This window comes from Mus caroli, unplaced genomic scaffold (genome assembly GCF_978045245.1).
Source record: "Mus caroli unplaced genomic scaffold, Mus_caroli_1 scaffold_19, whole genome shotgun sequence".
NCBI classification, from domain to species: Eukaryota; Metazoa; Chordata; class Mammalia; order Rodentia; family Muridae; genus Mus; species Mus caroli.
In genome coordinates, this window is record NW_028227274.1 from 60097388 (window position 1) to 60125018 (window position 27631).

The window sequence follows — 27631 nt, forward strand, 5'->3', positions numbered from 1 at the left end:
AGGAAGGCTGAGACCACTGAACTAAGGCTTTTGTGCCTTAGCATCTTTAGTGAGCGAGCTGTACCCAGCCCGGCTGTACCCAGCCCTAGTCTTTAGTTCCTTTTGTGCATAGTCAGCCTGTTCCCATACCAGCTACTTCCCCACACACAAGAAATAAGAGGAGGACAAAGGTTTGGGTTGAAATGATGTGCTTTTATGGGAAATAAAAATATCCAACAACAATAACAAAAGCCCTTCAATCTCGCAAGTTGTTAACCAGTGACAATGAGGCAGTTTCAATGATCGCATCTGGCCGGGGGGACATTTCTAATGGGTTGGGAAAGTTGAAAGGCGTTGGCCAAAAAGAGAAGTTGCAGGGAGGTGACATCATAAATGAGAGTACATTAAACGTCCCTTGCAGTCCCTCCGCCCCGTCACCCTTCCAATGTGCCGATTCCTCCTATCCTTTTTGATTACTGCTCGCATGCAACCTCCTCCAGAAGCCTCCTTGGGTCTGCACCAGCTGCACACGCCTTCAGCAACGTCACACACACTTTCTCAGGCCTCAGTCTGTCACGTTCTGCCTTGCCTCCGTTACGTTACATCACGTTACGTTACGTCTGGCACACGTCTTACCAGGTCTCCCGTTACTAGGCATGCCCCGGAAACTAGGGCCTTCTATGAGTCATCCCGGTGCCCCTCCCCCTCCCCCACTCAGTGCTCAGCATTCAGCAGGTGCTCAGGAACGATTTGCTTTGCTGACGTCATTTCTACACTCGCCACGTCACATCACCAGCTTCTTGAGTGTTGTAATTGTCCTTTTAAACCTCCCCATCTTTCCCCTAGGATCCACCCCTTCCCCCAAGAACTGTGACACAGGCATCTCCAAGAGGGAACAGCTACCACTGATCAATGACTCAGAATTGAAGTGGGGGTGTGAGAAGGCTCTGTTCTCACTTGTCCCAGAAAGCACGAGAGTCAGTCCCTGAGGCCACCGGGAAAGAACATGAGCAGTGTTGGTCAAGGCCTCATTCTGGAATCCTCTCGAGAGTCACCCTTCGGAAAAACTTCACCTGTGAGACCCAGCTAACTTCATAGCATTGCCAGGGGATGATGGGTGGGGGTCTGATATGAATGTCTTGCCCTCTAGGGACCAGTGTCCTAGGCCAAGATTTTTCTTTGGGGTGTGGCCTATTCTCCCTGCACAGGGTGGTGAGTGTGTCTGGTTGCTCGCTGGAGCTATGGTGGGAGCATTAGCCCTGTGGTGTGTAGATCATCAGGCACATAGATTGTAATAAGGCTGAAGAGTACAGGCTGCAACGATGGCCTCTCCTAGAAAGGGGGAAGGGTTGGGGGGTGCTGGGACCACTGAGGTGAGGGAGAGGAGCAGGCTGTGGGTGGTAGAGGGAAGGGAAGTGCCTTTTTCCGTTTCCTACCATGAATTCTAGATTTGCATGAGGGAGTGCTTAGGACCAAGGGTGGAAGGAGGAAGGGTGCTGAGCTGAGGAGAGGCCAGGGCCCATCCACTCTGTACTGATATAAGCAATGGGTTTGAGGACCTCACATCTAACCACATCACCCCATGGAGCGCTGAGCTCCTCCTATTTGGGTGTGTGGAGAGAATTCTTTACGAGGCCTCAAAGGTGCTCGCTGATTTGGGTGGATCGCCATGGACCTCCCACCGGAGGGCCCATCCGTGACCACGGTGTGTGAAAACTTCGTGGCCGGCGTCAGCCCTGGAGACTGGGGGAAGGTCCTGAAACAGGGAGTAGAGGCTCCTCCAGGCACCTTTTCAAAGGAGAGCCAGTCCTTGGGGACTCAAGGTGGGGCAGATGTTTCAGTATAAAAAGGATCCCCAGTAAAAGGATGGAGTCCCTTCAGATTCCTTCCCAGACCCCACAGCACGTAGAAAAGAGAAGTAAGGAGCATAAAAATACCTCGATGATGTGGGCTCGCCCGACAGTACAGAAAAGCAAGTCTCACGGCAGGCAGCATGTTGTGTCCCATTATACAAGAGGATTATACTGCGTGTCAGGATAGAGATTTACATACATCTTTATATAAATGCATCTATATGTATAGAGCCTCCGCCTAGAACAGCCGGGCTTGCTTCTTCAGTTCGTTCCTCTTCCAGAGGGCTAGCCTCTCAAACTCGGAGATGGTCATGCCGAAGACTTGGTAGAACTCCTCCTGGGACAGGTGGCGCTGAATGATGGGGAGGGAACACAGGAAGCGTGAGGACCCGTGGTGTGGGGACAGCAGCAGTCACTGTACCGTACCTTCACTCTGGGTGGCCCTGCATCTGGCCAAGGGTCGGGCCAAGGAAGTTCTGTGGTATGTGTAGAGGGGATGGAGGTGTGGATGATGCCTCTCCAGGGTGGTATGCTTGCTGTAGAAGCTTCCCTTGTCTCCATCTCAGGAGGGTGTTGACTTTACTATTTGTGCACCCTGGTGGACCTCACCTATATGGGTCTGTGTTCCAGTTATCTGTACATGTTATATGTGTATTCATGGTTAATGCTACCCAACACCCTTTTGGGAGAGAAAGAGCTACACCCAAGGATTCAGGGTGTATTGCCACATCTTAATAGTTTTACAAATGACCCAGCAGTCTGTGCAACGAAGAGTGAAAGAAATCACTACTGTTATCTCTCTCCCCACTGGAGTATCCTTTCTTTTCTCTCTTGAATGGAAACAAATTTGTCATATGATCAGACATTGTTCTGTGTTTCACGGCAGGTTTCTCTCCTGCCTTTTATTTTTCCTCTCTGTTCTCAGCAAGCTTGAAGGTTCATGTCAAAAAGCCTTTAGACTTAGACGCATATGACATTTAAAATATAGCAAAATATTAGGAATTGATAGATTTAGGTGAAGGGTAGGCGGGTGTTCGTTTTACCATTCACACGGCATTTCTAGAGGTCTGAGAATATTTGAAAGTGTAATTTGAAATCAAGTTTAAAAGAAGAAGTAAATCCATTCTAAGCATGAAGCCCAGCGTGGAGCCTCAGAATGGCTATTCTAACTGAACAGAAGCTCTTTGAGATGCATACGCTTGATCTGATCAGTTTCTTTGTGATTTTTTTTTCATAATAAAGTTTATTTAAAAAGGAAACATATGGGCTAGCTTTTGGCTACAAGCTTCCCGGACTCTCTGAGGATTTGATATCTCTAGTTGGGTATTGAAAGGACACCCAGTGAGAATTATGCACACAGGCACACAACAATTAGCCAGATATGAATCTTTGGCTTTGAGCAAATGAGCAATCCTTCCAAGCCTCAGTTTTCCCTTCAGGAAAAAAGACCATCCTAGTACCTACCTCATTGGCATGGCAAGAGTGAACTAGAGCACAGGGTGTATGGATGTGCCTGATTTGTGCACTTAAACCACTGTGTGTGTGTGCATGTTTGTGTGTCTGTGTGTGTCTGTGCGTGTGTGCGTGCACGTAAGTGCACGTGTGTGTGAGTGTGTCTGATGTCACTTCCTCCTCTCCTCTTCTGTACTCTTGCAGTCCCAGGCACACTGGCCTCTTGACATCTGCTATCACGGGAGGCTCACCTCTTCAGTAAAGCCTCAGTATGGCTGTTCCCTCTGCCTAGAAAGTGCTCCCAGAAGCATGGGTAACTTGCTCAGATGTCATGTAGTGAGCGAGACCTACTCTCATCAGTTTATGTGCAAGCACATCTTGCACCTCCTAACTCCCAGTCCTAGGCTCAGCCCTCCTTGGGCCATTTACCCTGCCCTTTGTCACCTGCTAGCACAGTTTAGCATTTGTTCTTCATTTGTATCCTGTAGGATCTGTCGTCCCACATAAGTACGCAAGGCTCTAAGATATCAGCGTCTCCGTGTTGTTCATAGACACAGGCAAACACACAGAACAATATTTAGCACCTATAACGGATTTTTAAATTAAAAACTTCCTTTGCCTATTATTATTTTGTGTGCATGTGCATGGTGTGTGTTGCACATGTCACAGAGCATGTGCAGAGGGCAGGACAACTTCGTGAACTCCATTCTCTTCCTCTTCCTTTAACATGGTTTCAGGTTACCTAGCTTGTGTGGCTGCCAGTTTTACCTGCTAAGCTATCTTGGCAGCCCTATAATAGAATTGCGATAAATATTTGCTGGATAAGTGAGTGTACTCTGAACTTCGTGAGGACACATCGGGGTTGAGAGCTGGGGTAGAAGCTGGTCCAGTGTTTCTAATTCAGTGTTACGTTTTAGACATTCCCAGGTTGATTTATGGGGTCTGAGCTCCTCCCCTGGTTGATTTCTCAGGTCTGGGGTGAGACTCATGTGTGATAAAGTTCTCTGAGAGGTTCTGATGCTTGGGAAACTTGAGCTCATGGGCCTGAACCTTGGGGACTGGAGATTATATGGTGCTTTAAAGTCAGCTCTTTCAGAATGGCAGGGAGCTGTCCTCTTCAGCACCAGCAGCAACCTGCAGCTTCTTGTTAAGAAGATGGGGAAAACGTCACTCAAGGTTCTAGGCTGCTTAACCCAGCACACTGGGGCTGTGGGCATTTACAGAGCTCCGTGTCCAACTTGCAACTCTCCTATCTGCCTACACCCCTGGGTGAGTTTCTCAGCACCAGAGCAAGGCTGGCTCCCATGCCCTTCCGGCATACAAGTCTACCACTGTGTTCTGACATCTCTCCTAAGCGGGACCTACGTACAGGACAGAGAGTCTTTCCCATAGGAAGCTCAGGGTCAGGCAGAGGACATGCTATAAACAGGACCGAGAGGTACTCGAATCTCTCTTGAATGCAGGCAAGGGGAGGCTGGAGGACCAGGCATGTCACCTAGGGGAGGACTGGAGAAGGATTTGGATATTGTGATCTCTAGAGCAGGGCCCTAAGAAGCGAGACAGCCACAGGATGGGAAGGACATTTAAGGAGAGTTAAAGGCATGGAAGACATGTCATGGGACAGGGCAACACATGTTCTGGATCAGAGGTAGCCTGGGGTGGGCACTCTATGCTAATTAAACTTACTACCCAGTGCCACGCCCAGGGTCCCTCTGCACTTTCATCTATACTGTTTCAACTGCTCTTGGATGCTTCTCCCCCTGTCCATCCAACCCCCACCTACCTGCAAGTCTGTGTCAATCAAGCAGGACTTAGTGACATTCTTTGAATAACAGCATAGTAACATCTAGCTAGTACTTAACCCCTAGCTCTCTGCTGAACTCTGCTCATGTATATCCTTGACATACATCCTTATCTACTTCTCCTGGATGCCTGAAGGAAGCCCTGGTGGGATAAACTCATCAAGAACCAGCTTCAGCAGGTCATAACTTGGCTGAAGCGCCCACCCAGTGATGGCAGAAGAAGAATGGAAATCTGTAACTTGGGACTTATTTATGTGTTTGCCCTCTAAGCAGAGTCGTCTGCCTCATTCCTCATACCCACCCCATGACCCTGCTTTAGTACAGTCCTGACTATGAAGGAACAAACCTAGCTGCTGTTATGCAGACAGAACATCAGCCCCAGGTGAGAGACACCGGCAGCTGTGCACCACAGACACCAACCAGGCTGATGTGGGAACGGCTCAGAATAGCACAGCAGTCAGGCTGTGGAAGCTTAGCTCAAGTCTGCTTTTGCATCAAGCTTCAACAGGTAATTAATTTACTCATTCTGTCCTGAGCTGGGTCAACTCTGGCAATGCTGGGATCTCTTGGACACAGAAGGTCTTCCTAAGGATTGTACAGGGTCAGGCACGTTCAATGTGTGCCCCGAAACGGCTATGAATGCAGTCGCTCATACCACCTAACACATGTGATTCATTCAGCCTAATACAAAACTGTAAACTTACTTAAAACATCAGGAGATTTTCTTGTGATTAAAAAAAATGGTTCTTGAGTGTGAACTTTATAGATGACAAGGTTATGCCGCAATGTCAGAAAGTTAGACATGTTTGTACATACCTCTAAGCGAGTCCGGTCCACATCCTTTGGCAGTCGGTTCCTTCCTCTTGTGGTCACCAGTAGCAGCTCATAAGGATAGATCTAAGGAGAAAGGGGGGCATATCTAGCTTGGTTGACAGGGGGTGAATTTGTCTTTTCCAGCTGCAGTTCATGCCTGGGCTCCTCCTATCCACTAAGGCCAGATATTTAGTCAGGAGGAAGGGCTGGGTCTGCCCTCCTTGGGTTGGCATGGTCCCCAGAGTGCACTGTTATCGCTAGAGATAAACTTGGTGGTGGCATATGACATTAATGTGGTTTCAAGGCCTTTGGAATGTAAGTGTCTAAGAGCTGGTGAGTATGAAGCTGCCCAGTTGGCGCCTGTGGTGTCCCACAATCTTTAGGGACGGGAAAAGGGTTAGAGGAGACTTGGGGAGGACTCAGGGACAATGGGCCAAGGAGAGACCATGTTAGTCCTGAAAGGTCCTGCATCTATGCTTCGTCCCTGCATAGATGGTGCTGCCATCCTCTTGCTGCTCCCCAAGGTAGAGCTTCCCCGAATCCTGGAGACCCCCAGGGTCTATGTGTTCTTTACCTTGTACTCTGCAAAGAGAAAAGAGACATGCACCAACTAGAACCCACCTCTGGGCTGTAAGTCACTACACTGGCCTCTGTCTCAGTGTCTCAGGGGGCTGGTCTCCACGCAGCGACTACTCCAAGCTATGAGAATCCCTGCCTTCCTGAGTTCACCGTGGAGGGAGTTATGAGCATGAGGTGGGGGCTGGCTGGTCCTGAGATGGCTTTATGAGGACAGTAGGAAGCAATGGCATACAATAGGAAGAAAAAGAATCTGAGTCAGCAGACCCTGGGGAAATGATCTCCAGCATCTAGGGGTCCTTGGAGGCTGTGATATGATCCCCCAAGCCAGGGTCTGCTCCAAGCAGCCATTGGAAACTTGGCATGAGATCTTTCCTGGCAGAGAGCATGGATCTCATGGAGAATTTTCTGGGAATGATGTACAGTTGGCTCTGATTGTCTCCCTCTCCCATGTCTGACTGGAAGCTTTAGCTCTGCAGTACAGGGTAATCAGCACTCTCAGATGTTCTGAGAGCCTGGGTTGTACAGATGGCCTGGAAAACACCCAGGGTCCAGGATGAGAGAGGATGTGGGGAGGGGAGGGAAAGGAGAGGGTGGAAGTGGAACTCGGGCTTTGGACAGAGCCCATCCCTCACCCCCTGCTACAGAACCGGAAGCAATGGTTCACAGGTCAAGCGACAGTTAGGAGCACTCCATCCGGAGTCTCTGGGAAGTCTCAGGAGGGTCTGACCCCGCAGCTCCAGCCACCAGGGCTCACCTCGCATGCCCCAGTTGACTGCGTTCATGCTGTCGTAGTGGAAGAGGTCCGCACTGGGTGTCTGTAGGGAAATAGAGCCAGGATGGCGTGAGAAGCTTACCTCTACTTCCCAGAAGCACCTGCCGACCTCCAGAATGTAGAACAGGGCCAAGGCGGGGACTCTTTCTGTAGCATCAGTATCAGTTTAGGGAAATGTAACTCACTGTGTTCTCCTTGCAATTTAGTCCCAGGACTCAGTAGACAACCAGCACAGATCCACTTATTCAGTGGAATGACCCTTTTGTACAAACAGGATCTTCCCTGACAGAGAGTCCTAATGGCAACTGCCAGTCACCACTTCCATAAACACTTAACCGTTAACCAGATCAACGTTTTTCTCGTCTCATAACGCTGTCTTCCAACTTTGTATGTACCTGGATTTATTTCCCATTATTAATATTAATACTTTGTTTTCTCCCACAAGAATCTACACTCTGGGGTTGGGGAGATGGCTCAGCCATTAAAGGTTAGGCTTACCACCAAAAAAGGTAAACTCTGAAGAGACAGAATATTAAAAGAAAAAGTGTGTATAAGTGTTTAGTCTATGTGTGTGTGTGTGTGTGTGTGTGTGTGTATGTACCCTTGTGGCTGTGGAGGCCAGAAGGGGTCTTTGGATCCCCTGGAACTGCAGTTATAGTGAGCCACGATGCGTGTGTGTGTGTGTGTGTGTGTGTGTGTGTACCCTTGTGGCTGTGGAGGCCAGAAGGGGTCCTTGGATCCCCTGGAACTGCAGTTATAGACAATTGAGAGCCATGATGCGTGTGTATGTGTGTGTGTGTGTGCGTGTGTATGTACCCTTGTGGCTGTGGAGGCCAGAAGGGGTCCTTGGATCCCCTGGAACTGCAGTTATAGACAATTGAGAGCCACGATGCGTGTGTATGTGTGTGTGCGTGTATGTGTGTGTGTGTGAGTGTATGTGTGTGTGTGTATGTACCCTTGTGGCTGTGGAGGCCAGAAGGGGTCCTTGGATCCCCTGGAACTGCAGTTATAGTGAGCCACGATGCGTGTGTATGTGTGTGTGCGTGTGTGTGTGTGCGTGTGTGCGTGTGTGTGTGTGTGTGTGTGTGTGTGTGTGTGTGTACCCTTGTGGCTGTGGAGGCCAGAAGGGGTCCTTGGATCCCCTGGAACTGCAGTTATAGACAATTGAGAGCCACGATGCGTGTGTATGTGTGTGTGCGTGTATGTGTGTGTGTGTGCGTGTGTGTGTGTGTGTATGTACCCTTGTGGCTGTGGAGGCCAGAAGGGGTCCTTGGATCCCCTGGAACTGCAGTTATAGACAATTGAGAGCCACGATGCAGGCATTGGGAACCAAGCCCAGGTTCTTTGCAAGAGCAGCCAGTGTTCTTAACCACTGAGCCATCTCTCCATGCCTTGGACAGAGATCTTTTGTTTTGGTCACTTACAGGTTCTAAGCATCAGAGCAGAACCTAGCAGCGAAGGGGTTTTCCATAAACATGATGAATGAATGAATGAATGAACGAATGAATGTGTGCTGGCGTGCACTGAAGACAGGCTTCTCCCGAGGCCAGGGCCATGAATACCAAACATTCTCTCCAGTGGTGCCCTGCCTCCTTGTGTGTCCCATTCTAAGATGGTCTCCTAGTAGAGCTATGGCTTCCACTTCCGGCTCACTTGCAGGGTCTACTCTTCACAAGAGACAGAAGGATCCCACTAAAAATCCAAGTTGGGTTCACAGGGCACATCTACGAGCACCCTCTGAAGTGCCTTCCTGGGGTGTATGGCTCCTAACGACATTCCCATCTGGCTTCAGGCCCTCACTCTTTGCATTCTGGCCATGTGACTTGGGGCTATGGTTCTCTTCTCAGCAGGTCTTCAGATGCTGAGCCCTCCTACTATGCTCAGGCCTTTGTTTAAATTTACTCCTGTCTCATCATTTTTCCACTCCCTTGGCTATTTTCCATCTTGGCACTTCTGGCCACCTGACTGCTCCAATTTCTCCCTTACTGTCCCTCTTCTAATGAGGACTGTGAATGTCACAGGAAAAGTGACTTCATTCACTGTAGGATTCTCAGAACCTGGAGCAGTGCCTGGCACTTAGTTGGTGCTTACAGTTCAATACTTGGCACACAGACCCTGTCCCCATCACTTATTCAGGTTTTTTTTTTTTTTTTTGAGCTTATTTTGTAATTCTATATTGTTTATTTTATTACGCATTTTCCTCAATTACATTTCCAATGCTATCCCAAAAGTCCCCCATACCCCCCCCCCCCACTTCCCTACCCACCCATTCCCATTCTTTTGGCCCTGGCATTCCCCTGTATTGGGGCATATAAAGTTTGCAAGTCCAATGGGCCTCTTTTTCCAGTGATAGCCGACTAGGCCATCTTTCGATACATATGCAGCTAGAGACAAGAGCTCCGGGGTACTGGTTAGTTCATCATGTTGTTCCAACTATAGGGTTGCAGATCCCTTTAGCTCCTTGGGTACTTTCTCTAGCTTCTCCATTGGGAGCCCTGTGATACATCCAATAGCTGACAATGAGCATCCACTTCTGTGTTTGTATGGCCCCGGCATAGTTTCACAAGAGAGAGCTATATCTGGGTCCTTTCAGCAAAATCTTGCTAGTGTATGCAATGGTGTCAGCGTTTGGAAGCTGATTATGGGGTGGATCCCTGGATATGGCAGTCTCTAGATGGTCCATCCTTTCATCACAGCTCCAAACTTTGTCTCTGTAACTCCTTCCATGGGTGTTTTGTTCCTACTTCTAAGAAGGGGCACAGTGCCCACACTTTGGTCTTCATTCTTCTTGAGTTTCATGAGTTTAGCAAATTGTATCTTATATCTTGGGTATCCTAAGTTTTGGGCTAATATCCACTTATCAGTGAATACATATTGTGTGAGTTCCTTTGTGATTGTGTTACCTCACTCAAGATGATGCCCTCCAGGTCTATCCATTTGGCTAGGAATTTCATAAATTCATTCTTTTTAATAGCTGTGTAGTACTCCATTGTGTAAATGTACCATAATTTCTGTATCCATTCCTCTGTTGAGGACTTATTCAGGTTTATAGCAACATGTCCCCTCCCTTTACCCACTGAACTAGCTCACTGATTACACGAGGGGTTTTATGAGCTTCTCAAGGGTGTAGGAAGTTTGAATCCCAGCTCAGCCACTCATTGGGTTCGAGAACCTGGGCTTGCACCCTCTATCTTTTTTGCCTTTATTGTTCCACCCACAAAATGGGTTTCCCATTAGTGACTGCCTTGCCTGAGGTATGAAGGTAGTTGGTGCTGGTAAAGCCAGCGATGACTCAGAGTTCTTTCCTAGCATCTCCCTCTGCTTCTTTCTTCTGGATGACCCAAAGGGGAGGGGGAAATTATTAGCACTTTTATCAACACCAACTCCACTCTAAGGCCTGTCCTCAGTCCTACCCAGGTTATCACTCGGGTTAGAGAGTTAGCATCTGGGGGAGAGGCTCTCAGCATGGTCTCCTTACCCGGTGCAGCCCATTTCTCCTGTAGGCAGGCAGTGAGGCAGATTTGGAGATGAGGGGATCTGAAAAAGAGGCAGAAGAGCTGTCAGGATCGATGAGCCAAGGTTACTCTCCCTGGGGTCACCTGGCCAACAGTACCCTCCACCTAGTGGGATGCGGGGTGGGATCCAGGGAATACCAAGTTCTCCTCAAGTTTTCTAGACTGTTTTGGGGAACCCTGCTCCATCAAGACCCACCAAAGCACCTACTTTACACACCCTGGCATTGACTTATACACATCTATCCTCTTAGGACAGATGCCTGTGTTTTGGCCACAGGCCTTGAAACTGGACTTAAGCTCAAATCCAGGGTCCCAGGTGGGTATAAGAGACATGTGCTCTTCTCTTCTCTTTGGGAGAACCCCAAGTGGAGACCCACAATCTGACAGTGGACAAACTGTTAGATGGGTCAGCTAACTTATGCTAGGACTCTGTCAATCAAGCCATGGGGAGCCGGGACTGCCTGGGCTCTGTCCTTACAAGACACAGGGGCTTGTGGTTGGGCAGGCAGAACATACCACTGTCAGCCAGGTAGTGTGAACGAGGGGCTGCAAGAGAGAGAATTCAGATCAGTGCTTATGGGTATATACTGGCACGGTGGAAACATTTCTCACTTACAAAGAAACATGGCTTCATGCTCAAAGACTCTGGCTGATGCGAAGATGGGGCCTCAAACAGTGTCACTTCCAGTTAGTCAGTTTCTTACTGTTAAATCTAAACACCACCTTCCCTCTCCCTCCCCGTTCTTAGTACCTGGCAGGGAACACACTCAGGGATATCTGTTGCATAGATGTAGCTGGGATATGTATGTATGCATGTATGCATGCATGCATGACTATATATGTATTTACGTATTGTGCTGGTGATGGAGGATGGGGACATCACACATGCTAAGCACACCCCTTTCCACTAAGCTACATCCCTAGTCAACAGGTGTATTTGGCACAGTCTTGGTGCCCTCAAGAGACCTAGAGGCAGAGATGGAAAACAGCGCCCCAAGTGGTTAGACAGGGAAACAGTCTCATCAGTTCATCCCTGTCTCTGTCCTTAGTATATTCTAAGATCAGACAAGCTGCTTAGTCATCCTTCAGTTTTATCGTTTGTGGAATAGGAGTGACAGTGTCTCTGTTGTAAGGATATTGTGAAGAATACACATGTGCCCGTTAGTTTTATGTCAGCGTGACACTAGTTAGAGTCAGCTGTGAGGAGGGATCCTCAATTGATAAAATGCCTCTGTAAGAATGGGCCATGGGCAAGCCTATCGGGCAGTGCTCCTCATCCTGTGGATTGAGGCCCCTTTGGAGAAGTAGAGCGACCCTTTCACAGGGGTTGCATATCAGATATCCTGCATATCAGATATTTACATCACAATTCATAACAGTTGCAAAATTACACTATCAACAAAAATAATTTTATGGTTGGGGTCACCCCAACATGAGGAATTGTATTAAAGGGTCACAGCATTAGGAAGGCTGAGAACCACTGCTAGAAGGCATTTTCTTATTAGTGATTGAGAGGGGAGGGTACTGCTCACTGTGAGAGGTGCCATCCCTGGGTTGGTGTTCCAGGTCTATAAGAAAGCCATGGGGAGCAAGCCATTAAACAACACCTCTCCATGGCCTCTGCATCAGTTCCCAGTACCCACACTGGGGTCCTCACAAGTAACTCTAATTCTAGATCCAGGGGATCCAATGCCTCTACTTTTCATGAGCACCTGCCCTTGTGTGTGTGTGTTTGTGTGTGTGCTTATGTGTGAGCATGCTAAATCGTAGAGATATTTAGCACAGTCCCTAACCCATACATAACACTGGCCTTATCCATCCCCTCCCTTCTCCATCTTCAGTCTCACCAAAATCAAGGGCTAGCAAGGGGAAGAGGGGCAAGTTCATGGCCCTAGGTTCCCTCCAACTTGTCTGACCTAGCTTACTCACTTACTGGCTTTCTAATAACCATGGGTAAGTGGCCTCATGTTACTTCTCTCATCTGTGAAGTGAGAGATGATAACTTTTCTACACTATGTAGATTGTAAGGACCAATAGTGATGCCTGCAAAGGCCTGGAGTAGAGAACTATAACTAACAATGGCTTCTCTCTCCTAGAAAGCAGTGTCTGGAGATACAACTTCCTAGCGGACTGAGCTCCATAGGGGTGAGAGAAGAAGGAGACAGATGGAGCAGGAACAACAGTAAGGAGCTCCGTGAGAGTTTTAAGTTGGGACGCTTGAAACGCTCAGAACCTCAAAAAAAGGAGCTCTGTATTTTTAAGCCATTCAGATGGCAGTATTTTATTATGAACTCAATCAGAAGTCACGGCTCCAGACTTCCCCCAAGAGGTGGTGTGACTACTTAATAGAACATGGTTTCATTTGGTGCCCCAGTCTGTGGTCCATACCCAGGAGAGGCCCAGAAGGATGACCAGAGAGTCAGGAAAGTGAGAGAGCCTGAGGCTGCCTTCAGGGCCAGCCTCTTCTGATCCCTCCCTTCATCAATTCAAAAGACTGAATCTGGGTGCCGGCTGTGTTCCAACATAGTTCTAGCAAGAGGCCCAACTGTGAGATCCATTTCTATGAACTCGGTGATCTTGGGCTTCTGTGTCTTACAGGGGTGGGGTGGGGTGGGGTGGGGTGGGGTGGGGTGGGGTGGGGTGGGGCTGGCACAGAGCCAGCAGCCAAGACAGCCAGAACAGAGCAGTGCTTACAGCCATCGAAGGACATCTCATAGCCAGTGGTGTGCAGGGCCTCCCGACTGCTGGTGGAGCTCCGTGGAGGGGTCCAAGGATCTGCATAGGAGCTTGACCGCGCCTTCATCTCTTCCTTCAGGATCAGCCGGCCAATCCCACTCTGGAGCTGGGGGATGAGAGGTGTGAAGTCAGGAGGAGGCAATGGGGCAGGATCAGGCATGCCTGAGTCTCTGGACCTGACAGGAGCCTCTGCTGACCCTTCCCAAACTCTCCCTCCTCGCAATGGTTATGACTTCCTCTGTGAATCCATCTCTGTTTCCCAAGTGGTCCTGAGGACTGGGTGAAGCTCTGGTGTTGGGTCCTCCAAAAGGTCTAACTAGTGATAGGATCATATTGCCCTGTCTACAGTCATTGGTTCAATAATGGGCACCCATCTCCCTCTTTTCCTTGAAATGAAAAGTCATACAATCCAAAACCGAATGACTGAAACCCAGTCATTGCTCAGTAGCTACAGGGCATTTGTTTTAGGAATTGTTCTCAACTCCAGGGCTATGAAGATCCTCAGACACTTAGGCTGTCTCTTATAGACAGTGGTGGTGTGGTATTTGCATATAGCCTAAGCATCACTTCCTGCATGCTGCAGCTTGGGTCACCTCTCATGAACTTACTAGCACAAGGGAGACACCATGTGACAGTTCCTGTCTTGTCTGAGGAGTGAGGATAAGAAAAGCAGCACAGATATCATTTTTAACAACATGCTTTTCAGACTAAAGCTGTTGGGACCCAGTGTGAATGATATCAATGATACTTAGCAGATTTATAATGCTGTGTAAAATCCACCTCCATAGCATTCAAACAAACATATGTGAGCTTTTAGACCTTATTTCTCTTATCTTGTTTTCAAAGCTCACTCATAGAGAGGGGTTTATCAGCACTTCCTTTGTATATGTGTATACATGTTCACATATATGTGCACATGAATGCCTATGTATGTGCATGCACATATGTATGTGTAGAGGTCAGAAGTCAACATTGGGTTTCTTCCTGTGATGATTTGTATATGCTTGACCCAGGGAGTGGCACTATTTGGAGGTGTGGCCTTGTTGGAGTAGGTGTGTCACTGTGGGCATGGGCTCTTAGACCCTATTCTTAGCTGCTTGGAAGCAGCCAGGATTCTGCTAGCAGCCTTCAGATGAAGATGTAGAACTCTCAGCTCCTCCTGCACCACGCATGCCTGGATGCTGCCATGCTCCTACCTTGATGATAATGGACTGAACCTCTGAACCTGTAAGCCAACCCCAATTCAATGTTGTCTTTGGGCAAGAGTTGCCTCGGTCATGGTGTCTGTTCACAGCAGTAAAACCCTAACTAAGATACTTCCTCAGTCACTTTCTATCTTACTTTGATTTCTTTTTTTTATTTTATTTTATTTTATTTATTTATTTTTTTGGTTTTTCAAGACAGGGTTTCTCTGTATAGACCTGGTTGTCCTGGAACTCACTCTGTAGACCAGGCTGGCCTCGAACTCAGAAATCCGCCTGCCTCTGCCTCCCGAGTGCTGGGATTAAAGGCGTGCGCCACCACGCCCGGCTCTTACTTTGATTTCTTGAGACAGGGTCTTTCACTGAAATTTACTGTTTCAGCTCAACTGGATGGCCAGAGAACTCCAGGAACCCACCTGTTTCTGTCCCCTCTGTCACCAGTTACTGGGGTTATAAATGTGCACTGCTATGCATGGCTTTCACATAGGTGCTGGGAATCTGAATTCAGGTCCTCATGATAAACTTTGCCAGCTGAGAACTTTCTTTCGTCCTTCCTTTCCTTTTAATAGATAATTAATAGTAGACTGTATGGCTATCCCACACATTGTGCATCCATTTGGAAACTGGTGGATGTTGGGTTTCCTGCCTTGGGCTATTGTGATAAGCACTGATATGAACATATATTTGCTTGGATGCTTATTTTCATACCTACGATCTATCTATCTATCTATCTATCTATCTATCTATCTATCTATCTATCTATCTATCTATCATCTGTTGAGATAGGGCTGCTACATGGGTCCTACAGCGATTTTTTTGTTTAACTTTTTGAGGAACTGTTGATCTGTTTTCTACAGTGGTTAGGCCACTTTGTATCCCTGCTAGCCATGAAGGATACTGGCATCTGCTTCCCACACATGCAAACAACTAGTTTGAACATGAAGCCAACGCAGAGGCCACCACCACAAGTCAAGAGAACAATTTTGATCTTTCTAAGAGTACTTTCTTTTTGAGCAGCTGGAGTGTAGTCATAACTGAAGCTCATCTTGCCATCAGACTCTTCAGTTAGGTACAACTCACTGTGCATTTCTTCTAGGATGAGTTTGAATTTGGTTTCTGTCATTTGCAAATGAAAAATAAGAACCCAAGTGTTGTCTTCCATGATGTAGTTGGCTCACCTTGTGCATACTTCGGTCAAAATCCTCTTCCTCTCCTCCAGATGAGAACCTTCTGGCTCGGGGCACTGTTAAAGGACAGAGGAGATTAACTCCAGCCAGCATGTGCATTCTGTTCAGCCCTCTGGCTCCCTCCCTCCATCCATCCCCCAGTTTCTGGTGGGGCTCCTCACTGCTGCTCTTGCAGTTGAGGATCCCTGTCTATTTTACTTATGGCTGCTTCTGTGTTATACCCTTTCTCTGAATGGAGGTTTCTTAGAAGGCAATGAAGTCACCCCTGAGGTTCTGTAAAGCTTTGTTTAGAAAGGAGATTCAATTAGTAAAGGCCAATGTTGAGTCAAAGTAGACATTGGTGGAAACTCCTCTGCACAACAGAAAGGAACAGCTTGGGCAGTGTGGTGGGGTGTCATGGTATCTAGGGGATTTATACCTCCCCTCTTTAGACCCTAGGTCTCCTTCCCAAGAGCAGGAACCTGGCATTTTGCTCCCCACTATATCCCTAGGATTTTGCTCCCCACTATATCCCTAGGATCTGGGGCTGGCATCTAACACCTGCTATGGAAGCAGCAGGAATCTCAGTGGTAGCCCCTTCCAGCATTCTCTGTGAAATGATTGTGTGAAGGAGTGGGTGACTGTCGTTGATACAGATGGTAGGGCTCTGCCCTTTGCTGCCCTGTGGTGATACTACCTTTGGGGGACCCATGGTAGGTCCAGTACTCAGACTCTGAAGCATAGTAGGGGTCTGGCGAGTAGGCTGGGCTATACTTGGAGGCCTGGCTGATGTCTTCACTTGTTTTGCTCTTGGTTGCTGTGGACAAATCACCTGTAAAGGGCCCAAGGACAGCACTTTAAGAAGACAGAGTGTCTCAGCTCCGAACATACTGAACATGCACTCTCTGTCTGTCAAGCTCCAGTTCCAGGAGGCAAGGCTACTTAAGGTTAGAGGTCTCTGGTGGGAGAGCCTGGGGCATGAAACAGGAGCTGGAGAAGCCCTGGGTGATGACTCCCCCTTCCCCCCATCTTACATTTTAGGGAAGAGAAGGGAAAGAGCTTGATCAAGACCACCCAGCTCGTTTGTTAATAGGACTAACTCGACTTGGGCTTCTTCCAGCACATTCCATGGAATGTAGTGGTATACATGAAAACCATATCCTCAAAAAACAAAACAAAACAAAACAAAACAAACAAAACAAAACCCTGAAGTTTCTAGTTGAATCTATCCCTTTTCTTTCTGACATCTTTGAAGCCTCCTTTGTTGTGGCTTTGAACCACAGTGAGGAAGGAATTGCCAGACAGGGAAGGTGCTTGCTGAGTTAGGTCGGCTGTCTCCATGTCCTGCTTGAGGAGGCTGGGTGTCTTGAAGGAAGGGGCCCTGAGCAGGGAGTGAGGAACAACGCAGATCCCTGGTTCCAGCTCTGCTGCTTGATTTGAGCTCAATCCTGAGCACATCCCGGCCTTCCCTGCCTGTTTTCTTATGGTTAAGTATTAGAATTGTATGTTAGCTAGGGTTCTACCTGACTTCCTACAACAGGGGTGACCAAAATACTTACTGCTGGGGACACACATTTATAGGGCAGACATTTGTGCAACTTTATAGGGGCACAGACTGGTGACAGACTGACAGGGCAGAGAGCAGGGCAGGAGAAGTCGGTATGGCTTGTCAATCCCTCTGAGGGAGAGTTACAGGGAGGCTGCTAGGGACAAGGTTTGTTCCAAGGACCTGAGCAGCGTATCCTGGCATGGGAGTGGGAGGGGCTTAGGTTCAGCCCAGGAATGTCTGTCATTCCCTTGTTCCCTTGACCTGAGTCCTGGATTATTTCTCTTGGTTGATGGCATTTTGACTTTTCCTATGATGCAACCACTGGACTGCACTCTGGACTCCTCCTGAGCCTGCTTTGGTGCTATCTCTTGGAACCCTCTTGGAAAACCTGCCAAGTCCTAAGAAACTTGGGTTGTAGGGAGCCTTTTCTGTATGTAAAGACAAACTATCTTTGTGAGGGGCAGCAAGTTTTTTCCTGTTTACAAATACAACAGGTTTACTGTGGGGCCCCTGCTCCACCAGCTCTGAAAACTGAAGACATCTGTTTAAATGCAGGATCTTAGCTGGGCAAAGTGGTGCAGATCTGTAATCCCATCAGTCGAGAGGCTTGTGGAGAACAACCAGGAGTTCAAGGCCAGCCTGGGACTGTACAGTGAGTTTAAGGCAACCCCCCCACCCCGTGTGTGTGTGTGTGTGTGTGTGTGTGTGTAGGTGTGTGTGTGTGTGTTCAAGACAGGGCTTCTCTGTGTAGCCTTGGCTACCCTGGAGCTTGTTCTGTAGACCAGGCTGGTCTTGAACTCACAGAGATTCACTTGACTCTCTTAGCAACAGCTGTCCCACCCGCAACCCTGAAAAATATATTCTGGTCTTCAGTGCCCAGAGCCAGTACTTATACTCATCCCACCTGTTCCACCATCTAACTAGCTGGGTTCACAATACAGGGTTACTTCCATTTCCAAGCTCCAATCCAAGCCTGTGCTTTCCTCTGCTATCTAACCTGAACAGTGAGCTATTGACAGTGAGCTGCCTCATCAAAGGGAAAGGTATGCTTATTTGCCTGAGGCCTAAGGAATGCTTTGTAGTAAGGAACAGGAGGTCCCAGCATGGATGCCGTTGGTACTGGAGGATATGTAGAAATCATGGGTAAAGCAGCCAAGAGAAGATTTCTAGGCTGCAAACTCAGTGTTTCTAATTTTAAGGGCTCTGGGTCATGGAGGAAGCTGGTGAATCTGCCCCTTTAAAATTAGTTTCTAAGGGACAGACATTCCACAGACCATTGTTTTTTTTTTTTTTTAAACACCAAATAAATGAATTAACGAGGGGCCAGGGAAGGAGGGTGCTTATGTAGCATGCACAAGGCCCCCCGGTTTGAGCTCCAGCACCAGGAAAACGAAATTCGAAAGGAGAAGATGGTTTCCTGCTCCTTTCTCATCTGTGAGCCTCCGTCTGCACTCAGGAAAGCAGGAGAAAAACCTTAAAGCAGAGGCCTCGGACTCAGTACAAGGATCTACACAGCTCACATAACCCTAGTGAGCAGTGTGAATAACCCGCTTTCTGAGTGCAGATCTCCTAGGGGTTCAGGCATTTTCCAGGGTCGCTCTGATCATGGTATTTAGAGCAGCAAGGAGTGGCCAAGGTTGGGGAGGTGGTAAGAAAGGATTTTCGGGGGACATGAATAATTTTTTTCCTCTTTTGAAATGACATTGACACCCAAAGCTACCCTGAGTGACTCGGGGGAGGGTGGCAAGAAGGACGATGGTGCGGCCTTGCATCATCTCGCTTCTGGGAACCATCTGCGTTGTTGGTTATCACCCCTCCCCTGCCCCCCTTGTTTGGCCAAGCTCTCTCTGCCTCTGATCATACCATGCCGTTTGTAGATCGGGGGTTTTCGGTAGATGTTACTCTCTCCAGCTGCCAGAGACCGGGAAGGGACAGTGGGGAGGAGAGAGAGAGAGAGAGAGAGAGAGAGAGAGAGAGAGAGAGAGAGAGAGAGAGAGAGAGAGAGAGAGAGAGAGAGAGAGAGAGAGGAGAAGACAGCACTTGATCAGTTGATCTGAGAAGAGAGAGCCAGTCAGCAATTTTTTTCCAAGGGGCCGCCATCTTTCCCCTGCCGGGCTTCCTAGTCTCTTTCTTCCTTTGTTCGCACCCGGACAGGTAGGTTTCAGGTAAAGCAGGGTAGAGGGTGGATGCATTACAAATGGTATCAAGGGAGGGGATGTGGGTGGGCTAAATAAATGATGGGCATGCAAGAGAGAGGGAACGCTAAGCAGGCCTGGTGCCGGAAGTGTTCACCGATTCTGCCCCTGGTGGCCACATCTTGTCTCATTCCATGCAAAAGTAGCAGGGTTTCAGCCTTGTCTACATTAGCCTCCCTCAGAGACATGCTGAACCCCTCAGGGGCCATTGGGAATGGTGTAGGGAACAGAAATAGGATCAACAATCGAGGGGCGAGTGAGTGGGGGTTGCCCAGCTGGAAAATGGTCTAGAACTGGCTCTTTCAGACCCCATAATGTGGGTTAGTTGTTTGTTGTTGTTGTTGTTAACTTGATGCAAGGCAGCATCCTCTGGGAAGAGGTAACCTCAGTGGAGACATTGACACTGTGAGGGAGCCTTTCCTTGATCAATGACTGGAGGACCCATCCATTATAGGTAGTATAATCACAGGGCAAGTGATACTGTGTTATGTATGTATGTATGTATGCATGCATGTATGTATATATGTGTGTATGTATGTATGCATGCATGTATATAGTTATGTATGCATATATAAATAAAGTAAGCTAGGTGAGCAACGAGAGCAGGCTAGTAAGCGGCTCTCTTCCACAGTCTCTGCTTCAGTTCCTGCCTCTAGGTTTCTGCCTTGAGTTCCTGCCTTGGTTTTCCCTAATGATCAACTATAACCTGTAAGTTAAATAAACCCTTTTCTCTCCCTACTTGCTTCTTGGTCAGGTTTTTTTTTTTTATCACAGCATTAGAAAGCAAGTGTGGTGAACATCCATGGTTGGACTTCCTACCAGGCCACACTAAGGCGTGCTGACTTTATTTCTGCTGCCCCCAGTTGGCTGTGGGGCTGTCACAGCACTAACTTGGATGCTCCTTCCTCCTCCAAGAAGTCTTTCCTTGCCCGCCACACCAACACAGCCTTCCTTACTCTATCCATTCCTTCACAGCACTCTGGCTTTGTTTTTCTTTTCTGTTTATAGCAGCTATTATCACCTTGTACTACCCTTTTGCTTCTATGGTTTTCTTTTTAAATTCATTCACCATTGCTATTCACACATCCGCTGTGAGTATCACACTAACACCTGAGCTAACTGGGCGGATGGCTCTCTCCACACATTTAACTGTACTATGAAGGTGAGACCTGGACTGGAACAAGTCCAACTGCAGCCTTGGGGTCTAGAATACTACCTGCCTACCCAGTGAAGCCGAGGGATGGGCCCCAGACCACCAGCTTACAAGCAGTGTGGTCAGGGTTCAAGGCAAAAAATCCAAGTCAAGCATCCGTCATAGCTGGCCTTTACTCTGTCCATCAGCGATGTAATACTTGGGCATTTCATGCGAGCCCCTTGAGCCTTTGCTTCCCTAGCCCTTCCTGATGGTCATGATCAAGGTTGGTTCATATGGAGGGAGTAGACCAAAGCTCATAGGCATGTTGCGGCTGGAAGGTGTGGGTGATTGGTTAGGAAGGGGTCCCCCAGGAACAGACTTCTCCTCAGTGCCTGTGTAGCATCAAGCAGGTGGCTCAGGCATCTGGCACCCCCATGGAGCATGCACTCATGCCAGGAACGGGGGGGGGGGGGCAGCGCCTACCTGGGATGTGAAAGTGCTTGGGAGCCTGGTAAGAGGTTGGTGTGGAGGACCTCACATCTAATTGGCTATGGTATGGGGAGCTCCGGCCACTCTCAGGCCCTGGAGCGTGCAGGCAGGGATCCCCAGAGAGAACAGAAGCACAGAGAAAAACAGGCATTAGACACGGTAGCACTGAAGGAAGCAGCGAGGTGGTGGCAGAGGCGGTGGCGGTGGCGGTGGCAGGGGTGAGCCAGGCTGGGTGCTCCGGTGTGCTCAGCTCCAGAGTGGAAGCAGTCTGTGCTCTCATGCACCATGTCGGCCGAAACAAGCTTGACCTTTCCCCTCATGTGATGCCCCCCTCCCCCAAGTCTGCTTCTGCCAAGACGATATCTACTTGCTTATTATCCTCTCAGCCCCACCATGTTTAGGTTCCTCCCTGTTTCTCCTTTCTACAAACACTTGCTTCTCCCCTTACTACAGGGTGACTTGTACATACGTTAACTGGCTGAGTGGGGTTGGGGCCCTCAGGTGAAGACCAGACTCCAGCCATGATGCTATTGTGCTTCTTTCTGTGGATGCTCAGGTCAAAGGATGAGATAGAGGACTGATTCTTCCTCTAACCAGGGTCCCTGGGCTGCCTGACATGCCCTCTCCTGGCAGTTCTCAACCCACATTCCTGCTGTTTCTCAAGTGTCACAGACCCATCTTAGGGACTCAGTCAGGGCCACGAGTCACCTGAGTGGCCATAGGCTTTGGAAAGTGTCTATTGTCCCTGAACCCCACAGACACTATGTGACCACATTGTCCCAACCCTTCATCTCTCTTTGGGGCTTCCCTTGCCTTACCTGAGCGGTAGTAATGAGGCGAGCGGGAGAAGGTGGGAGACATGCCTTGCCGACTGTAGGTGGGGGAATCGATGTATCCAGGACTGGAGGCCCGCCTCTGCCGGAGGTCCAGGTTCTCATAGATGTCCTGGGAGAGGGAGGAGGCAGAACCATGAGCAAGACCCTCGGTGCAAGGCTTTTGTTTGTGTGTGTATGTATGTATGTATGTATGTATGTATGTATGTATGTATGTATGTCAGGTAAAGCATGCTATGGAGTCTGAAATTTTAGGGATTCAGGCTCGAGTCACACACATACAACCTGAGGAGGATGGGAACGAATTCTTAGGCTTCATTCGCCATTCACAGCCCCTGCCTAGAACCTACACAGCCAGTGCCTGGAGTCTGACTAGGGATTCCAGAGGCACACAAGTGGTTCTTTCCCAGCCGCTTCCATCCTTCATGCCATTGCTTGGTTAGGCGAAACATTTTGGGTTGGGATCAGATAGGTCCTGTGGTGCAGGGGAGTTGTGACCAGGGATCCTCTTTTGTTCATCATAAAGGAATAATATATATATATATATATATATATATATATATATATACATATATATGCACATATATTCATATGTATATATATATATATATATGTCTTTTACATATCAGATTAATTACCTGGGAGTAAGGAGATAGTGTTCCCAGTGACTTTAGAAGCGAAGAATTTGAAGGCAGCCACAGAGGGAGCAAAGGGAGAGAGAGGCAGGCAAGAGGAAGGGAGAGAACATGATTACATTGTAAGATGGTTAAATAGTGGTAAGGAGAGGGCCTGAGGTGACCCTTATCCAGACAACATTTCAATTTGAATCCTAGAATATCGGAACTGTTGGAAAGTGGTATTGTGCCTATGACTCCCCCTTCTAATATGAGGGCTCAGGGCCAAACTAGGGTTCTCAGGAAATGGCTAGGCTTGTGAGCTCAGAGCTACTTTCTCAACCCCCCTCCCCCCTTTCTCTCTCCTGGCTCACATCTCCTTTATGGTTCATGAAGACAAAGTCCAGGGCACAGTATCCAAATTTAGGGCCCTGAAAGGACCAGGCCATTGCTGTACATTGGAAGGCTGGCATGGTGTGGAGCAGAGCAAGCTGGAGACTCAGTCTGCTGAGCCAGGCTGTTCATTTCAGCTATGACCAGAGTCATGTTGGAACACCTACTCAACGTTGACCAGACTCTTAATGTCTAAGACAAGTAAGAAATGTAGATTCTTATGTGAAATCTAACATTTACATGCCAACAGATAATTTACATTTCTGAATGACTCTCTGTGAGTGAACTGAAACCATCTGGTACTCGGCTCTGACCCAAAGGCCCTGGTCTCTAGATTCAGAGTTGGAGTCTACGAATACTTGATCCTCTTTTCCTGGCCCATTTTAGGAGCCAGAACTCAGAGGCTCTCAGGACTGGACTCTTTTGCCAGATAGAACTCAACTCCTGTTGGTTGTTCTGTTGCTACCCAAGAATACAAGCCAGTGAGTGGTGGTGGTGAAACAGGTATCTGAAAGCCTGCTCCCCAGGCTAGGATCTTGTTGCCCACTGTTATAGTTCAAGGACCTAGTATGGGGTGAGAAATCTCTTGGAACATGACTGGTCAGGACCTATTCTGTGATAGCTATCCTGCCTTCTCCAGAGAACTCTCCCTTTTCTAGTAGCCATAGAATGGTTTCTAAATCCACCTGATACTGCATTTTCATAAATGTATGTCCTGTTCTGTGCACGAGGTTTTAAGTAAGGTTTAATATGGAGAGAACAGGCCTGACCAGGGTTTAGGAACTTCACTGCCTTTTGAGCCTGGTATGGTATCAGAGACATGGGCTTGAGTTCCAGCAAGATTTCTCTACTGTAAGAAAAGCAGCAGCTGGAATAATGAATAGTTCTAGACTTTCAGCTTGTATGCTGGCTCAGTAGGGCATGGTGAGGACTGGGAAGGATGGAGAGCCTAGTCCTGTCCACAGGGCATGCTACCATACCACTTACCTCTCTATGACGGGCATACACATTTAATGCTTTAGCTGAAGCCAGATTTTTGGATGAGCGCTCTTGGTTTTTAAAACTTGGCTATAAATTCCAGGTTAGAAAGGACTAGGGGCTACTACTGTAATGAAGTTGGCTGGGGACTCCAGCAGGACCTTGTCTCTTTCAAGAGTCCCAGAGAGGGCAAGACGAGATACCTCTCCATAACCGCATCTCTCCAGCATCTCGTCGGAGGTGTATCTGGAATGAGGCTCGTAGGAAATGAGGTCGGGGCGTTGCACCTCGTAGATGGACTTAACCTTGGGGAGAGCTGCCAGGTCTTTGTAATTAAGGATCTCATTATCCACTTTAGCCTGGGGAAGAGGGAAAGGGACAGGAGAGAAGAAGAAAGATAAGAGGGAAAGAGAGAGGAAACAGAAGCAAGGGGCTCCAGGTTTTACTAAGAACAGCCATTAGGTATGAAGGGAAGAGCTGTAGATGTTAGAATAACCACACTCCCAGAGGCCATCTGTCAAACATCATTGTTTGTGAGGCCCTAGGCTTTACCAGAACGATCTCCTCCAAAGGCCACCATACCTCTCTGAAGGAAGAATTGATATCTTCTAGACGTGCAAACAGGGACAAACATCCCACAACTGATGTCACAGACTGCAGTCTGAACTCTATTCCTGGATGCTGACTGCTGACAACCCCACAACAGGATGGCATCCCTAGCTGCAGCCACCTTGATAATTCCCTTCTGGGGACTAGCCTGTGCTTGCCAATAACTTTCTTATTGTACGGGTCCCCAAACTAAGCCCACCAATTCCGCTATGACTGGTGCCGTTCTGAAAGTCAGGGGCCTATTTTCTCTCATGTTCCGGATGGGAATTTGTAATGAGTACAGCCTGTGATAATAGTGACTTGTCCTGTCCTGGGGATGTAGCTCAATAGCTTACTGCCACAGGCGTCTGGCACGAAGTTAATCCCAACCCCATAAAAAAGAAAGAAAAAAAAGTAACTTGTTTTCTGAGAGAGGCACATGGCAGTATTGACCAATATTGAAGTTCCAGCAATAACTCTTATTTTCACTTGTCCAGGGGAAGAGAGGACAGGAAATAGTGCCATTGGCGGGTATTATCCAGGGTCAAAGAGGAAACTGGATGGGAGTCTGAATGATCGTGCCATGGTGTTAAAGCCCTCTTGCGCCTGGCAGCTTTGAGGACTACGCGTGGGGTTTTCTCCTTGCGGCTGGGTTCTTTGCTGTCCAACACTCCCACATTCTTGGACTTGGCTCCTTTGCCTGTGGTCAGACGGGCTGCTTCTCTCATTGCTCCCTGGCTCTGCCGCCCTTGGCTTCCTTCTGTCATCCCATCCCTTCTGTTATTCAGTAGTTCTTCCTCTGGGATGCCCTTTCTCAGCTGGCTCTGGGTGGTCAGGCTTCTTCCTTCGCTCGCAGTATTGTAAGGGTGTGCGGTGACTTTTCCTTCTGCTACTTGTCATAGTCACAACTGATTATCCATTCTATGTCCAGTGTCACGAGGGTACCAGATCAGTTCACCACCATCTCCCCAACACAGAACACAGTATTTATCCCAGAGCAGCAGCTCAGTATCCACTAAGTGAATGCATACATTAAGTAACCGGGAACCTCTGAGGGCACCTAGCTTAACTCTCATCTCTTCTGCCCGTGTGTGACTGTCTTTGAAGTTGGGAGCCTAGACAGCTTACGGGGTCTGCTTTGTTTCTAGCCTTCTCACATGTTTAGAAAGGTCTCCTTTAGCTTTGTAAATCCTTTTTAGTTGCATCTTCTCCTGCCTGCCTCTTTATCACATATCACTTCTTATTTACCAACATCATCCCATCTCTCCCTACCACTCTGACCCCCTCGCTGTTGTCTTGCCTGGTCTTAGATCAGACCCTGTAGCTGCTGTCTTGTCTCAGTTAAGGAATGGGAAAGGAGGAGGCTGCAATTGATTTTGGAATGCAGGAAGGTTTCTTTCATCACTACACTTTCTCATGCTCCTTGAACTCTAAACTGCCCCTGTGGCTCTTGGTTTATTAGAGAACGAGGTCCCCGGGCCCTTCTGTATCCTCAAGATCTGGTATGCCATCCAAAACAGAGTGGGCCTGGCCCAAATGACCTTAAAAACATTTCAGGTGCTAGGTCAGGGGTGACCAAAGCCCCACCAGTGCTAAGAAGCGGTACATACACAGATGACTCGGTTAGGCGACCCGATGCTGGAACCAGGGGGTGAGATGGAAGTTTCAGATGTCCGCCTGTGCTGTGGGAAAGATGAAGACAGAGGGGTGAGAGGCAGAAGTTCAGGCTCAGCAGGGTCATAATGCAGTTCTGCCTCCAAAGTGCTGGGATTAAAGACGTGCGCCACCACTGCCTGGCTATCATGCAGTTCTAAAGTCACTATAGCAGTATTGTTAAAGTATTTTGGCTACCACTGTCCTCTCTATTCTAGGACCTTTTAGCCAATATCTCTGTGTGAATGAGATCCAGCAGGTTCAGAACTTCAGGCCGTTGGGGTAAAATATGAATTTATTTTCTAGTTATCTGTAGCCAGCATTTTTTTATTTAAGGCATTTTTTAATTAGTTATTTTCTTCATTTACATTTCAAATGCTATCCCCAAAGCCCCCTATACCTGCCCCTCCCCCCCCACCCCCCCCACCCCCCCCCCCCCGCTCCTCAATCCACCCACTCCCACTTCCTGGCCCTGGCCTTCTCTTGTATTGGGGCATATGATCTTTGCAATACCAAGGGCCTCTCCTCCCACTGATGGCCCACAAGGCCATCCTCTGTGTTGCCAGCCAGCATTTTAAATAGAAAGTTTTTCATAAAACTTCATTTTGGGTTATTTCAGCCAATAAGATATTTAGTTTAAAGCAGGGCGTGGTGGCGCACGCCTTTAATCCCAGCACTCAGGAGGCAGAGGCAGGCGGATTTCTGAGTTCGAGGCCAGCCTGGTCTACAAAGTGAGCTCCAGGACAGCCAGAGCTATAAAGAGAAACCCTGTCTCGAAAAACCAAAAAAAAAAAAAAAAAAAGATATTTAGTTTAAGTGAACAAAACTGCTGAGTATTCATTCCTTGGTGGCTTAGTAAACATCAGCTCACTTACACGCACAATATGCCGATCCTTTGCAGTTAGACCCTTGGCAGACTGACATCAACTTAAGTGAAAACCTTAAATCTTCTGCCTCTGCACATCAGCCATGATGGATTACCAGCACCCCACCCCCACCCCAACAGTGTGATGCCCTCTCTGGTGCATCTCAAGGTGTGGCAGCGTGTGGTGATGGAACAGCCAAGATTGGCTCAAGGACCACTAAAGAAATATGTGTGAATTTAGAGACCTCAGATTCCTCATGTGCAAAAGGGAATGGCAGGTTGAGCCTCGGGGACTGCTCAGCCCTCCCACATCCATTTCCAAGCATCCTGAGTGGCGCTAAAGAACGGCTTTCACCAAACCATGAATGAGAAGGAGGGGTGCATCCTGCAAAGTGAGCATCTGACGGTGCCGCGTCACCCAGTGATGAGTGGGATGGTTTATTTCAAGCCTCCTGATTAGCTGGAGAAGG

The 27631-nt window shown here is 48.2% G+C and overlaps 1 protein-coding gene across 3 annotated transcripts in view; it reads right to left on the reverse strand.

Annotated features, from left to right (window-relative positions):
* Positions 1-171: 171 nt before the first annotated feature.
* The window catches only part of Ablim3 (actin binding LIM protein family member 3), a 122072-nt gene continuing 94612 nt past the window's right edge, over positions 172-27631 (reverse strand). Inside the window, exons 9-23 of one of the 3 annotated variants that reach the window (XM_029471984.2) lie at positions 26254-26325; positions 24259-24414; positions 22709-22738; positions 22056-22182; positions 21232-21330; positions 19282-19329; positions 16567-16701; positions 15882-15946; positions 13460-13607; positions 11282-11311; positions 10729-10787; positions 7233-7293; positions 6474-6481; positions 5903-5983; positions 172-2184 (exon numbers count right to left, since the gene is read on the reverse strand). In XM_029471984.2, the coding sequence (XP_029327844.1) occupies positions 2071-2184; positions 5903-5983; positions 6474-6481; positions 7233-7293; positions 10729-10787; positions 11282-11311; positions 13460-13607; positions 15882-15946; positions 16567-16701; positions 19282-19329; positions 21232-21330; positions 22056-22182; positions 22709-22738; positions 24259-24414; positions 26254-26325 (1233 nt within the window). In that variant the 3' untranslated portion in view covers positions 172-2070. Of the gene's footprint in view, positions 2185-5902; positions 6482-7232; positions 7294-10728; positions 10788-11281; positions 11312-13459; positions 13608-15881; positions 15947-16566; positions 16702-19281; positions 19330-21231; positions 21331-22055; positions 22183-22708; positions 22739-24258; positions 24415-26253; positions 26326-27631 lie in introns of all 3 variants that reach the window. The other 2 variants (XR_015046122.1, XR_015046123.1) reach the window with 2 other exon arrangements.